Source organism: Artemia franciscana, chromosome 16 (genome assembly GCF_032884065.1).
Source record: "Artemia franciscana chromosome 16, ASM3288406v1, whole genome shotgun sequence".
Classification (NCBI taxonomy): domain Eukaryota; kingdom Metazoa; phylum Arthropoda; class Branchiopoda; order Anostraca; family Artemiidae; genus Artemia; species Artemia franciscana.
The window spans coordinates 25355173-25371472 of record NC_088878.1 but is presented as its reverse complement, the minus strand read 5'-3'; the positions used below and the strand labels follow the sequence as shown (position 1 = coordinate 25371472).

Sequence of the window (16300 nt, the reverse complement as noted above, 5' to 3'; positions counted from 1 at the left end):
ATGAATCACCAGTGTAGAGCTGCAGCACTTTTAGCTCCGTTCAAGCAAGACCGTCCAGATATCAGGAATACCTTGGACTCTGAAAGAATAAAAAAAATACACCAAAACCGTGAACTATTTACAAGCATTGCGGAAACAGTTGAACGTGGAGCAGAGAATATACCCCTCCGTGGCCACCGGGAAGATGTTAAACTCGACAATCAGGGCCCTAATGTAGTCGCAGCAGAAAATGATGGTAATTTCCGTCACCTACTTCGGTATCGTGTTCAGGGGGCGATTCGCTGCTTCAAAGGCTTGTAGAAACTGCACCTGGAAATGCAAAATACACTAGTAAGCAGATCCAAAATGAACTAATCGGAACGATTGGAGAACTTATAAAGTCCGAAACAGTCAGAAAAGTAAATACAGCAAGAGTTTGGTGTCTCATCGCTGACGAATCCACCGATAGAAAGACAAGAGAACTCCTGGTAGTAGCGTGTCGTTATGTTTACAAATCAGAAAAGGGTTACGTAATCCGAGAAGATCCTGTTGCCATATTCGACGCTTTTCAAACCTTATCGGGGCTCTCTGAAGATGAAGGGACCAACACCAGCCAAAACTTTGAAGAAAGGCTAGACGGCAAAAGCCTCGGCAGGCTACTTTTGAGTGAAATCACCAAATTTGGCTTAGACATGACAAAGTGCATCGGCCAAGGTTATGACAAAGCCGCTAGCATGTCAAGCTTGGTAAATGGGGCTGCTGGCGAAATAAAGCGGAGTTACCAACTTGTGGATTATTTTCACTGTGTAAGCCATGCCACTAATCTTTCATGCTCAAAGATAGTTCCTGTCCCAATTCTACGGAATGCACAAGATGTCGTACGAGAAACTATCTCTCATGTTAGCTCGAGTGCCAAACGAACAAGGCTTCTGAAGAAACATCTAATGTCAGACAACTGCAGAGCAGAGACCCTGATTGGTCTTTGTACCACAAGATTTGTAGGGAGGCATGAGTCAATAAGTCGGTTCTGGGATTCCTTGTCGTCTATTATTTCCACTCTGAATGAGATGGAAGGCTGGCTTGACCGAGAGGCCAGTAGTAAAGCACATCTAGTACGTTCTTGCATTGAGAAACCAGACATGTTGATCGGACTGGTCTACTTGAATTTGTTTTCATCTCTACTGATACTATTGGCAGAATCACTTCAACAAAAGGACGGCGATCTTGTGAGAGCTTTAGAACTCATAAGCAGCGTCAAGACAACATTAGAGGAAATGCGAACCCATGCAGAAACTGAGTTCCACTGTCTCTATACGGAAGTCGAGAACATGGCAAAACACATCGATGTTGCCATGAAAGTCGTCCAGCCACGCATAGCCTCGCGCTCTGTATACCGAACGGGAGTACCGAATCTGGATCCAAAAAGCCACTATAGGATGGCGGCATTCATCCCAGCCATGGATGCCATTCTCCTTGATTTCTCGTTAAGATACAGCTCCCATTTTTCTCATGCGGCTAAACTTTCCTCACTAATTCCAACAATTGTCCATTGCAAGAATTGGGACGATCTGAAGGAAGGATACGAGAAGTACAAGAACCTTTTAAGTGGAACATGTACTGACTTGAAAATTGAATTCCAAATCTGGAAGAGCTACTGGTCGAACGTAGCAACGGCGAAGCCAAAAACGGCTATTTCGGCTCTCAACGGCTGTCAGGAGCAAATTTTCCCGAACATCTTTGTATTACTCACAATCCTTGCGACGCTTCCAGTTTCAACATGCGAGGCAGAAAGAATTTTCTCCAAGGTCAACATAACGTGTTCTGCACTCAGAAGCACAACGTCAGAGGAAAGATTAGAGGAGCTGTTGTTTATGCAAGCATACAGGAACGAACTGCCAAAAAACAGAAGATGTAATAAATTCGTTTTCGATCAGAAAAGCTCGGAGACTGAATCTGATACTCTAGTATGGCCTTTGCTTTCTTTCTTTTTTTTTTTTTTTACAATTTTTCGCACCTTGAATTTGATAAAAGAAAGGAGAATAACCCAGCTACAACTCTTCTTATCCCACGATACGAAACAAATCTACATAAACGAGACGTACAGACTAACCGAAAAATCTGTCAAGAAGAGAACCGGGTCCGAAAAAAAAAGAATGCTCCTACAACTAGTAGTGATATTTAGATAAGTAAGGCGATTTAGGTGATCTAGAAAAGCATAAATGGGACGGTATGATATAGATTAGTACAGCTAGGATTATCTAGATTAGTAGAGGGAGATCTATTACTTTGATTTTTATGTATGGGAGAAGAGGGGGGGATGAGATAGAGAATAAGAGTAAAAAAACATATAGTAAAAAAAAATATTAGTGAAAGAGCACACCCACATTAAACATACGAACACATAGAAAAACACACGCACAAGTACAAACTCACACACATACACACACAAAAAATAAAAAATTAGACATAGCTTTATATTACCACAGAAAAAATAGCTAAGTGTTGGGAGTTGGTTTTATTGTTAGGAGTGCGGGGGGGGGGGGGGGCGGGGCGGCGCTGGAGAACCTTCACGTTGGTGCCCCTGTTACTACTAATCTAACTCCAGCATTTCATTAGAATTTATTTTCTAATAAATTCTAAGTATTTTTAAATTCTATGTATTTCTTATGGAAATTGAAAGAAATGAGACATTAAGTTTTTTGGTTACAAATCATACAATGTAAGGCTATTAAAGGCTAGTATTATGGGCTAGTAAGGGCTAATACCCCTTACTCTCAGGACCCCACCCTTATGAGATACTGATTTTTTTTTGTAGTTTGCAATTCAAACAAGGAGTAAAAAATACTTTCAAGGATGGGTAAATTGATCTTCCTTCTAGTTTACATTTCAGATAAAGAAGGGGGAGATGTATATGGTCAAGTTATTACATTTATATCATTTCATCAGAATTCTCCTGCTAAAAAAAACAAAAAACTTTTAAATGGCTACTACATTGCCAGCTGTAAGATGGATGGAACATGAAATCAAATGAATTAACAAGCATTCTACAGGCGTATGATTATAAGAGAAAGGTATGTCCAGTAGAAAATGGAACTATTTTACATTACAATATTAATACTTTGTGATAATATACATGATATTATTTCAATATGAAATATGTATTCACATTAAAATATTATATTTTTCTCATTCATTATTACACTTGTGTGGTTTTCGAAGAAATTAGGAACTTTAAATATATTTGTGTATGACTCCTGTGGTGGCGCAGTGGATTTGACCTTAGCTTGGTAATACGGGACCCAGAGATCGAATCACGCAACAGGAATGCACTACAGGGCCGACGCAGGGACCTTAGTAGTCAAGAAGCGTCGTTAATTCTTAAAAAAACAATAATAATTTTTGTGTATGAAACCCTGCCATGTTATGGGTAGGGTTTATAATAAACATTATAATATAAATACTTTCCTTATTGAAAAAAAAAATCAGCTTTGACAGCGGGGGATAGACCCATTATATGTTTTGGTTCTGGTTCCGATTAAAGAATCCTCGAAAAAAGGAGCCCTTAACACAAGTAAAAACCAAATATTCCTTTGCTTGTCGTGGACGTTTTCAAAACATTTTCTAGCTTCCAAAGCCACGAGGAAGGACCCCCACATTGCAAGTGCTTCTCAGATATCCTGCAGCTACCAGGCGTGCAGTTGGTTTTCAGTATATTTATAGAAAATGTTGGGACCTTGTGGTGGATCAAGGGGCTTTTTTACAATTCTCTACCTTTTGTAAAAAAAGTTGTATTTCCACACTTAGAAATTAGAAATTTCCCCATTAAATACTTTTTTTTATCCAACTCTAAAGAAAAAAAAAAAAATCTTGTCTACTCATTCAGGAAGTCTCAAAGAAGCCATAGTAATTTATTCATCAAAGAATCTGCTCGCGTCTATTGTTAATACGCATTTTACTGCTATAGGAAAATGGTATTGCCTTTCAAAGAGGTTTTTTTGTCATTTTACATCAGCACCGACCAGATTTACACAAACAAACTGGTCTGACGAAAGCTTTATCTATACCCCCCTATCATTACTCTCGAATCATATTGGCGCCCTTGGTCCAGCGGCCCCCCCAAGATTTTTCTCTAGATCCGCCCCTGCTTATAATGCTCTTTATCCTTGTAATTAATAATTGTTCTTTCGCCTTCTATGCAGGCGTATCTACAGGAAGAGAGTAAAACTACCCCCCCCCTAGATGTGGAAAAATAGCTTTAGATTGATGTTTTGTTTTTTCTCAAGCGAAAATTACCCTTGAAATTACGAAAAATGCCTTTTGCATTTTTATGCAGAGAATAGAACAAAATCATAGCTTCCTCCCTGTATTTTCCCGAATTGGTTCCCTTGGTATATACTTCGATAACTGAAAATTGATTATCGGCGATCTAACCAAAATATTGATTTTTATTTTTTATTTTTTTTTCCTTGTCGATCCAAAACCCCAGTTTTTTCCCCCCAAAATATAGAAACTATTTTAGTTTACTCTAGTTGAGCTAATATAATTACTGGGACACCAACGACAGTTTTGAAAATGGCCTTCTTATATTTTCATGGGAAAAAATGTATCCTACCCTTCACAAATTTCGATAAGCATCGGTGTTATTACTTCGTTGATAAAAAAAAGAGGTACTTGTTAATTATACGGAACACACCCAAGAAGTAAGTTATGTTAATCCTAATGAAATGTGCCAAAATATGATGAAAATATAATACTTTGAAAGTATGATGAAAATATAATATAATACAATAAAATTTTGATCCGGTGACATTGGGGAAAAAATGAGCGTGGGAGGGGGCCTAGGTGCCCTCCAATTTTTTTGGTCACTTAAAAAGGGCACTAGAACTTTTAATGTCCGTTAGAATGAGCCCTCTCGCGACATTCTAGGACCACTGGGTCGATACGATCACCCCTGGGAAAAAAAAAACAAAAAATAAATAAACACACATCCGTGATTTGTCTTCTGGTAAAAAATGCGAAATTCCACATTTTTGTAGATAGGAGCTTGAAACTTCTACAATATGGTTTTCTGATACGCTGAATCTGATAGTGTGACTTTCGTTAAGATTGTATGTCTTTTAAGGGGTGTTTTCCCCTATTTTCTAAAAAGAGGCAAATTTTCTCAGGCTCGTAACTTTTGATATGTAAGACTAATCTTGATGAAAGTTATATATTTAAAATCAGCATTAAAATACGATTCTTTTGATGTAACTATGGGTGTCAAAATTAATTTTTTTTAGAGTTTCAGTTACTATCGAGCCGGGTCTAAAATTTGAAAATATTCGAAAGAGTTAAAGTTAGAATTATCAACTTATCCGTTGGGGATTGTTTGACAAAGAATATTCTTAAAATCTGGACAAATCTTGGCATCATTGTGGTAGAAACCTTAAATTAATTAAACATTGCAAGAGATGCCAATTGGAAGAGAAAATTGACTCCTAGAGTTTGAAGATTCCTTCCTCTTTGTGCCTTTGTTTAAAAAACGAATTCTATAAAAATTACGTGAAAGTTTTTCTTGTGTAAATCATGGTATGGGGAATATACGTTTCCGAAGGGGGTTACACTAAATATCGTTTTTTTATGTCAATAATTCTCTTCAGAGCTCGGATTCCTGGTACTGCACGATTAAACTGATAACAAAAAAGAAAAAAAATGGGCTGGTACTGCTTATATGCAGACACAAATTTTCTAAATTATAAATAAAATATACATATTTTGTTTAAATTCATCTTATTCTATTCTCAGCAAATATTTCGTACAGCATGCTGATGCAAAGATAAATGTCCCACAAGAAGTGCTTGTCAGAGGCGTAGCTAGAGTATTTTTGTTGGGGGGCAAGAGGGGGTGCTATTAAATCAGGTGCTATTCAAGCGGTAGTGAAAAAAGTAATTATTTAACAAACACGCTACTTGATGAATTTGAAACACAACATAATACAGTATAAACAATAAACACACATTAAACACACATTAGTCATGCATGTAAGTTTTGGTGCTTCTATTCTTATAAAAAATTGTCAGTAATAAGCTGCTACAGGCGACAGTAGTACAGCGTAAACAAGCTATCCGGTGGTAAAGGTAAATGTCATATATACTCGGAGCAGTAGTTGTGGGCTTTTAAGGTCTGACAACATCCCTGTCCCTTCTAATCCCGTTCTCGACACTATTTTAAGCTTCTTCAAGACTCATGTGCGTGTTACGTCATGGGGAATGTTTTCTAGGAGATGTAGCATGTTACGTCATAATGAATACTTTCTAAGAGACGCAGGTGCAAGTTACGTAATAGCAAATGTTATCTAAGAGATGCAGGTGCATTTTACGTAATAGTGAATCTTTTCTACGAGATACAGGTGTTTGTTACGTAATAAGGAGGGTTTACTTTGGTTTTTATGCAATAGGCTTTGTTTACTTTTGGCTGCTATGTAATGGGGCTTTGACTGTTGCGTAATAGGACGTGTTAGAGTCCACTAGTCAGGCAGGGAAGTGCTGTTTAGGATATTTTTCTTCAAGACGTTTTTTTTCACGATGCTTCATGACTTCCTTAGACATTTTAAAAGACATTTCCCCTCAAGACGTTTCAAGAAATCCCAAGACATTTTTAAGACATTTTTCTTCAAGGCGTATTTCTTCATAATTTCTTTCGATTCTTACCTAATAGTTTCTCTGACTCTTAAAAACCTACGAAGGAAGGGTGGGAAAAAGCTTCAGGGCTCACCAGTGGTGGACCTTTAAGACGTCAATCCCTAAAAATCAATTCCAACGGGATCCCTAGCATCTAATTTCACTGAGGAACCCTAACCTAACCACTAGAGCCCTTAGCAACCAATTTCAAAGAAGGGGGTGGCCTAGCAACAATGGAATTCAATTCCATCGAGCCCCTAACCTAACCATCGGGGGCCCTATAAAGCAATTCCAATAGAAGCCCTAGCATCTGATTCTGTCGAGGGGCCCCCTAGCATCCAATTCTATCTGGCCCCTACCCTAACCACAGGGGGCCCTAGCATCAAATTCCAACGGGGACCTAGCATCAAATTTCGTCGGTGGGACCTAGCAATAAATTCCAATGGAGGTGCTAGCATCCAATTCAACCAGGGCCATAGCGAGCAATTCAAACGGAGACCCTAGACACCAATCTCACTGACAAGACACTTTTCAAGATATTTTGAGATTTCTTCGGGGGTAAAAGGGGAATGTTTACTTATGTTAAGAATGACGCAATCTTGCGGGATATGCTATACTTCAGGCCCTAAGGGGAACCCCGCTCGTAACTGAGCAAAGCGCAAACGTGGGATGCTAAGTGATGACAATGCACACATGGGATATTACATAATACTTTTAAGATTTCATTATTTTAAGACGTTATTCTCAGGGAACCTTTATATCCTAATGATTTTATGTCCACATTAGGATTTAAAAGGACCATTTCCATAAAAAGGAATGGAGGCCTAGACAGCAGGACCAGTAATTTATTCCTATTATTTTGATTCAGGAAATAGATTCTACGCAATAACCAATTCCACACACCGAGAATTCCCATGTCCGGCTTAATGATTAAGCAATTGAATGCTTGTTTCCTATGACTGCAAAAATTGAGATGCAGAGGGGAAAATCGATTACAAGAAATTGCTTACACTTCACACCGGCATGTCAAGTAATGGTTTAGAAGGTACTATCAGACAATATTGCTATCAGAGATGAAATAAAAGCGAGAGTACCATTATGGCAATAGTATGCTAAACTTTCATACATGATCAAAAGTTATTCCTTATCCTCTTTATTACACAGAATTTTACACTTATATTAAGGACATTCTTGAATGAGCATACCAATGTGCAGAGGCTACAAGATCCTTAAATTGCATTGGTGATTATACTGAAGTTTTATCGTGGATCAAAATATCTAAAGGATACAAAATTTTGTGCATACAGATTTTAGGAATAAAAACAAATTTACAAAGCAATATTAAAACACAGAAAAATTAGTTAAAACCCGCTAACAGAAAAAAACGGGAAAAATTGTCATAACATCTATCTATATATATAAAAATATAGTGTCCGTATGTTACATTACCGTTATTACCGTTACAAGAGCTCAAACAATTGAGGCTCTTTTTAAATTTTATTAAATTGCTTAAAATATAAAAAAACTGGTGATTACACATATATTTCAATATTTTGACAATATATTAAAGCAATTCCTAAACCTTAAAACAGAAAAACCAAAAGTTTGAAGTTTAGTAGAAATTGTTGAAGTTTAGAATGCAAAGTGTCAATTAAAGTCAAAAAGATATCACTTAAAATGTAAGAAACTGGTGATTGCACAAATATTTCTATATGTTTTGACAATGGAATAAAGCAATTCGAAAACCTTAAAACAGAAAACCAAACCAAATTCCGTCATCAATTCGAACTAAAACTGACATAGCGTTGCCGGGACCCAGAACACAAGGGACAATGAGAATCCATATATAGAAGCCTGCCAGGTGCCATTCTTGGGCCCGGCGGCGAAGCCACCGGGACCCAGCACTTTCTGTGGTTAGAACACAAGGCACAATAAGAATCCATATATAGAAGCCTGCCACGTGCCATGCTTGGGCCCGGCGGCGAAGCCCCCGGGACCCAGCACTGTCTGTGGTTAGAACACAAGGGAAAATGAGAATCCATATATAGAAGCCTGCCGCATGCCATGCTTGGGCCCGGCGGCGAAGCCGCCGGATCCCAGCTAGTAAAATATAGAACCATTAATCAAAGAAAGGTGGGGGTCCTACCAACCGATTCAAGAGGGGAGGGTCTATATTAGAGATAAGTTTAAAGCTATTTCTGAGAGCCTTCAACAAAAATTTTACGCTTTTGAGCGCTAGAACAATGTACCCTCGGCTGAGAAGCGCACATTTGAACAATATTTTCTCTCCAAAATTTGAAATAATCTTTTGAGAAGTAAATTTAAGAAAGATAAAGATTTTTGGAGAGCTTTTAATGAAAATACATGGTTATATTAAAGCATGACTATGCACCCCGGGTTGACAAGTGCACACTTTAATAATATTCTCTTCAAATTTCACATAATCTCTTTAGAGGTAAATTAACTCCCTATCAAGAGCTATTTATGAGAGTTTTTAATTAAATACCGCTTTTCTTTGAGCAAAGAATATACATCCACCGCTGTAAAGCACACATTTGAAAAATATTTTCTCTTCAAATTTCACATAAACTCGTTAGAGGTAAATTTAAGCCATATTAAGATATTTTTAAGGGCTTTTAACGAAAATTTCTCGTTATTTTGAGCCAAAACTATGCACCCCGGTTGACAAGCGAACATTTGAATAATATTTTCTCTTCAAATTTCAAGAAAATCTCTTTAGAGGTAAATTTAAGCCCCATTACCATATTTTTGAGCACTTTTAGTGAAAATGCCTCGTTTCAATATGTGACCGTGGAATTATATGGCTAGTCAACCCTAAAAACCAATTCCTGAGGGGGAAGGTTGTTATTAGCGATAAATCGAAACCTTTTTAAGAGTTATATGTGAGGGGTATTAATGAAAATCCTTTATTTCATTAGCTCGGTGTTAGATTTCAGTAGCCCCAATGTCGGAAAATTCATTTTAAACCACCCACCTTAACTTAAAGCTATAGAACATGTTATTCCAAGCAATCCAAGCAACCGTGGAAATATGTGGCAACACCATGGCACCCCAATGATGCATATTATCATTCCTAAGACCTTTTTCAGATTTTTCTATGATATAAATATGATTTGAATCCATGGATTCATGTTTTTCAAAAACCCAACCTCCGTGATACATCATGTCAATTCATTACGAAAGTAAAACAGTTCAAAATAGGGATGATACCTTTTTATTGACAGTGAATAGATATAAAATTATTTAACTGGATCTTTCGAATACATATACAGTGTTCATCATCAGCAGTAAAAATAAAAGACGTGAATAAAAATAAACAAATATATACCTAATAAACTAATTACATATAGTTTATTGCGCTTATTTTTTTCAATGCAACAACGGAGGCTAATCTCTTTGACCTTTTCGGTTCCGGTTCATTAGAATTATCTGACATATTACGTGGACAGAGGTCATAGCTCTTAGGTGAGGTGATATTTACTTTATTTGACCTCAGTAAATTATCATAAATTGAGTTTAATCCAAATTCACCTGTATCTCTGTTTATGGAAATATTCTTGAAGAGAATCTTTTTAATTTCGATTATTTCCCTGAAAATTTGCCTCAAACCCTGGTCCCTAGAAATCAAAGAAACATTTTCGAACAAAATAAAATGATTTGGAAAATTAAAGATATGTTCCGAGAGGACCGACGTGAAATCTTCAGGTTTGGTATTTTGCTTTAAAGACGATGAAATAGAATTATGATCTTATAGCAATATCGTTTTTAAATTCTGGTTAGTACGTCCCACATAAGAGCTTCCACAAGTACATGGGATTTTATAAACCCCACTCTGTTGCTTTACGGAAGTCCGATCCTTTTCAGAATTTAAAAAAATAGCCAAAGTATTACTACCTCTTAAAGCTACCTTTAAACCATTATTTTGTAAAATTCTTTTAAGTTTTTCACTCAAACCTGGAACATATGGTAGAGAACAAAAAATATCTTTCTTTTCTGTTGTTTCCAAAATATCGTCAGAACATTCTAGAAATTTTTTCCTTCTTTTCGAAAAAGTCTGGAAAATTAACCAACCCGGATAATGGTTACTTAGTAAAATCTCTTTTAACAACAATAATTCCTCCTCAATGAATTTTGGAGAACAAATTCTAAAAATGCGGTCAGTTAAAGATATGATTAAACCAATTTTTACTTGGCGAGCATGACCGGAGAAAAACGACAAAAATCTGTTATTGTTAGTAGGTTTTCTGTAAATCTTAAAATCCAGACTATTTTCATTTTTTAAAAGAAGGACATCCAGAAAAGGAAGTTTATTATCCTCTTCTAATTCTATTGTAAATTTTAAATCCCCTCCCCAAAAATTAAGATGTTCTAAAAACTTTTTAATTCCTCCACCCCATAATTCCATACTGAAATTATGTCATCCATATATCTCCCCCAAAATTTATGTTTTAAAAAGTCTTAATCTAACGCTATTGTTTCAATATTTTCTACAAAACAATTTGTGCTAATAAAGGACTTATAGGGGCCCCCATGGGTAAACCATTTACTTGTTCGAAAAAACCCCCTCTGAATTGAAATAAAAAAATAAAAGAACATGTTGCACAACCTAATTAAATTCATAATTACTCCGACTTCCAAAACTGTTTCACCACTAATTAAGTCAAAATTTCTTAGTATCTTTCTCTCAAGAAGAATTTCTGCGGCTTTTACATCAATACTCGTATACATTGACACTATGTCGAAACTTGAAATTATAGAATTTGAAGAAATCTCAACTTCTTTTATTTTTTTTACAAGTTCTGACGAATTCTTAATGTAAGAAATTTGTGTAGACATGAGTGGTTTACACAATGACACTAGCCACTTACTCAGAGCACTTGTTGGTGACTTGTTACTCGCAACAATTGGTCGTAATGGCAGATTTGGCTTATATATCTTTGGAAGTCCATATAATTTAGGGCACAAAGAACCTCTTGGTAAGAATTTGTCGAAAAGTTGAGGTGTAATCTTCCCTTCTTCCTTCAAACTCTTTAACTCGTTCTTAAACTTCTTTGTGTATCTTTCTAAGGATACATTAGCCAAATTATCATCCCTATTTTGAACTGTTTTACTTTCGTCATGGAAAGGCAGTGTGGTCTTCGAAGTTTTCTATGTCAATTCATTACACTGTGTCACGCTATGACTGGTATCCTGGCACACCCTCATCATTCCTAAGATATTTTCCAGGTATTTTTTTTGTTAAAAATCATGCATTAAATCCGATGGCTCACGTTCTCACAAGCCAATTCTCGGTGACACACCATGTTAATTCACGCCACCGTGTCAAACTATGACTAGTCCCTTGGCGCCCCCTGATAATTTCTAAAACATTTTCTAGATACATTCTTGCTTATAATCATGCATTAAATCCAATGCTTTCTGTTTTCGCAAGCAAACCCTCCGGGATGCACCATCTCAATTCCCTCCACAATGGCAAACTACGATTGACCGTATGGCATGGCCTCATCTTTCCTAAGACATTTGTTTAAGTAAATATGAATTAAATCCAATGGTTCATGCATTAGCAAGCCAACCCTCTGTGAAACACCATCTTGATTCACACCACCTTGCCAAACTATGATTTATCATCTGGTACCTTCTTGTACCCCAATTCATCATTCCTGAGGCATTCTCAGGTATTTTCCTGTTGGATTTATTGTCATACATTAAATACAATGATTGTTGTTCTTGCAAGCCACCCCCAACGTAATATAACAGTCGCAATTCATACCACTGTGTCATACTATGACTTGCCTTCTGACACCCTTTAGCTCCCCCCATCATTCATAATACATTTTCCAGATGTTTTCTTGTTAAAGATCACGCATTAAATCCAATTATTCATATTTTAGCAATCCCCCCCCAAACATGATGCCCCCATGACAATTAACGCCACTGTTACAAAATTCAAATGGCAAACGACACCCTTCTGGCGTACATATCACACCTAAGGGTTTTTTTATTTTTTTCTCTAGAAAATAAGCTTATAAACTAAAAAATGATCGTTGTTTTTAACTGAACAGGGAAAACTTGCCATTTCATTGCTAGATTGCGACGTTCCATGGCAATTCCCGACCTTTGATACTAAATGGCTCAAACAACGTAGAATTGAAAACGTTTTCTAAAATGAGCCTTATTCTTATTTGGACAACATGCAGAAACCCTGACCAAAACCATAGACATTAAGACCAAACCATAGAAATCCAGGCAAACTCATTGAAATTATTTCAAAAAAGTAGAAATCGACGGCAACCTCTAAAATCAAAACCAATACATAGAAATCATAACCAAAGCATAGAAATCCACATGAATTTATAAAAATATGGGTCAACCGTAGAAATTAAGGCCAAACCATAGAAATAAACATTAATCCGAAGTAATCAAGAGATCAACATGTATAAATCTAGAACAATCAATAGAAATTAAAACCAATACATAGAAACCAAGACAAAACTGTAGAAATCATAACTAGTGCATAGATACCCAGACCAAACCGTAAAACCCAAACCCTAAAAACCAAGGCCAACTTCTAAAACCAAGACTAATCCGAAAAAATCAAGGCACCATCTAAAAATCAAGATCAATACATACAAATCATGACCAGACCACAGAAATCTAGAGATATCCATAAAAATTAAGACCAAACCGAAGAAATCAAGGCATATCTCTAAAAATCAAGACCATAATAAAGAAAATAGGCGATCAATATGTGAAAATCTAGAGCAAGTCCATAGAAATCATAAGCAACTCATAGACATCTAGACGAGCTCACAAAAATCAAGAGATAAATTTGTAGAAATCCAGAACAATCCTTAAAAATCAAAAACGATACATACAAATTAAGACCAAACTCTAAAAATCAAGACATGACTATAAAAATCGTGAAATCAAGACCGAAAATTTTCTTGCAAATCATAAGCAATGCTTAGAAATCCACAAGAATAGATAAAAATCAAGATAAAGCCTTTAAATACAGACCAAACCATAGACATCAAGACCGAACCGTAAAAATCAAGAAATCAACAACTAGAAATCCAGAACAATCCTTAAAAATCCAGATTAAACCAGAAAGAACAAAACCAAACCATAGAAATCACGGTCAGCCTCTAAAAATCAAGACAAATCCAAAGAAACCAAGGTAAACATCTAAAAATCAAGACCAATACACACAAGTTATGACCAGACCATAGAAATTCAAACGAATTCATAAATAATCAAGAACAGAAAGAAAAAATCAAAGCCAATCTCTAAAAATCAAGACCAATCTGAAGAAATCAAGATTTAGAAATCTGGAACGACTCCATTTAAATGATAACCAATACTTAGAAATCCAGACGAACTCGCTGAAATCAAGAGATCAACACGTAGAAATCCAAAATAATCCTTAGAAATCATGACCAGTGCACAGAGATTCAGACCAAACCAGAAAAACCAAGACAAAACTCTAGAAATCATGGTCAACCTCTAAAAATCAAGACCATTCCAGAGAAATCAAGGACAACATCTAAAAAGAAAGACCAATACATACAAGTCTTCGCCAGACCCTAGAAAACCCAATAAATTCGGAAAAATAAAGACCAAACTGAAGAAATCAAGACCAATTCGAAAAAATTAAGAAATCAAAAGGCCAACATCTAAAATTCAAGACTAGTCTGAAGAAATTGAGAGGTCAATATTTAAAAATCTAGACAAACCCAATAGAAATCATAATCAATGCTTAGAAATCCCGACAAGGTCACAAAAATCAAAAGATTAACACGTAAAAGTTCAAAATAATCCCTAGAAATCAAGACTAATACATTCAAATCAAGGCGAAACCATAGAAATTCAGACCAAACTTTAGAATAGAAATGCGGTGCATAGAATCTAGACTAAACTGTAAAAACCAAGAGTAAACTTTAGAAATTATCTCTGAAATCAATACCAATCTAAAAACAATCAAGGGCAAAATCTACAAATCAAGATCAATACATAACAATCATGACCATACCTTAGAAATTCAGACTAAATCTTTTCCTCGAAATGGCACATTTACTATATTAAAGAATCTCATTCGTCAGTCAAGTCGTATCTAAATCTCTTCTATGCAGCAAATGTCGGTGTGAGCAGAAGACATTTTTAGCCCTTGAAAAGGGCTCTTGGGTGATTTTTGTTCAATTGTCAAGGTTAGATTCATTAAAACTTTGCATCTGTTTTGTCTTTTTTGATAAAAGGAGCAAAAGTTTAGGTCTTCTGATATCTGATGCATTTTCCTTTATCAGGTATCTTCTCATCTTCTTCGGGCATCTTCTTATCATCTCTTATCAGGTATCTTCTTATCATCTTCGGGGCCATGAATTGAATGCAGGTATTTCTCACAAGTTAAGTTTTCCAAGTTAAATAATTGAATGTGTTTATGACATTCTACTATTAAGAGATTGTCAGTTGGGGGGTTTCCCTTAGCATGAACAGCTAGCACACAAAAAACTCCATATTTCTCGAATTTGCTCTTGAATTTTTTTTATGACCAATTTCATTGTGTGGTCTTACGATTTTATCATAAAAGCCATATTGAATTATGAAATTTAATGTTGCACACCATCGTTTTTCATTATGCTTTAACATATTGTATTTGAGATTCCATTTATAGCTATAGACTACATGACATTGTTCATTTAACAATTGGAATGCCTCTTCAAAAATGTCAATCCGATGTATTCTGAGTCAATTACATCGAAAATTATAATAACTGTAGAAAAAAAAAAATCAATCTTGACACAGTGAGCTCATTTTCAATACCGACGCATACGAATCGTAAGATCTATCGAGCCACGCATAGTTGACCTTCAAAAGCTGTTATTGTTATATTTTGAGGACCCCAAGGCACCAAAACAAATCACGCGAGATAATGTCATCATGAAATGTAAATATTGGGCCATCTAATCCAAGATACCTACAGCCAACATCCAGCTGCCCCCTTCAATTTGTTAAGGCCAGAGATCCATGAGTGGAAATTATAATCCTACTATTACCATCTATTCCACTGTCTTTATAGATGGCAGCATAACTGGATAGGTTGGGTCACGGGAAGTTGAATACTTCTAAGTTGGGTCTATCTAAGTTAGGTTAATGTGCCTGGCCACGTTAACCTAACCTAAATAAAGCTAACTTAAAAGTAGTTAAGAGGAAATCCGAGAAATATGCAGTTTGTTTTGGTGTGCAAGATGTTTATGTTAAGGGAAACACCCCAACGGATAAGCTCTTAAAAGCGGAATGTGATAAAAACATTCTATTGTTCAACTTGGAAGAATTGAGTTGCAAGAAATACCTGTATTCAATTTATGATCTTGAAGATGAAGTTCGATATTTCACTTAATGGGTGGATGAGAAGATACCTGATAAAGGAAAATACATCAGATATCCGAACCCCTAAACTTTTGCCCCTTCTGTGAAGAAAGACTGAAAAAAGCAGCAAAGGTTTAAGTGAACCTAACCTTGACTATTTGACAAAAATTATCCAAGAGCCCATTTAAGGACAAAAAATGTTTTACACTCATATCAACATTTTCTACATAGAAAACATTTAGAGATGACTTGACTGAAGGATGAAATTCCTTATAAGG

At 36.0% G+C, this 16300-nt stretch overlaps 1 protein-coding gene across 1 annotated transcript; it reads left to right on the top strand.

Annotated features, from left to right (window-relative positions):
* Positions 1 to 16053, top strand: LOC136036802 (zinc finger MYM-type protein 1-like). The gene is made up of 3 exons (XM_065719133.1): positions 1 to 235; positions 271 to 1890; positions 15857 to 16053. Exons 1-3 carry the CDS (start codon positions 1 to 3, stop codon positions 16051 to 16053), a joined length of 2052 nt encoding a protein of 683 aa, XP_065575205.1.
* Positions 16054 to 16300: the final 247 nt, after the last annotated feature.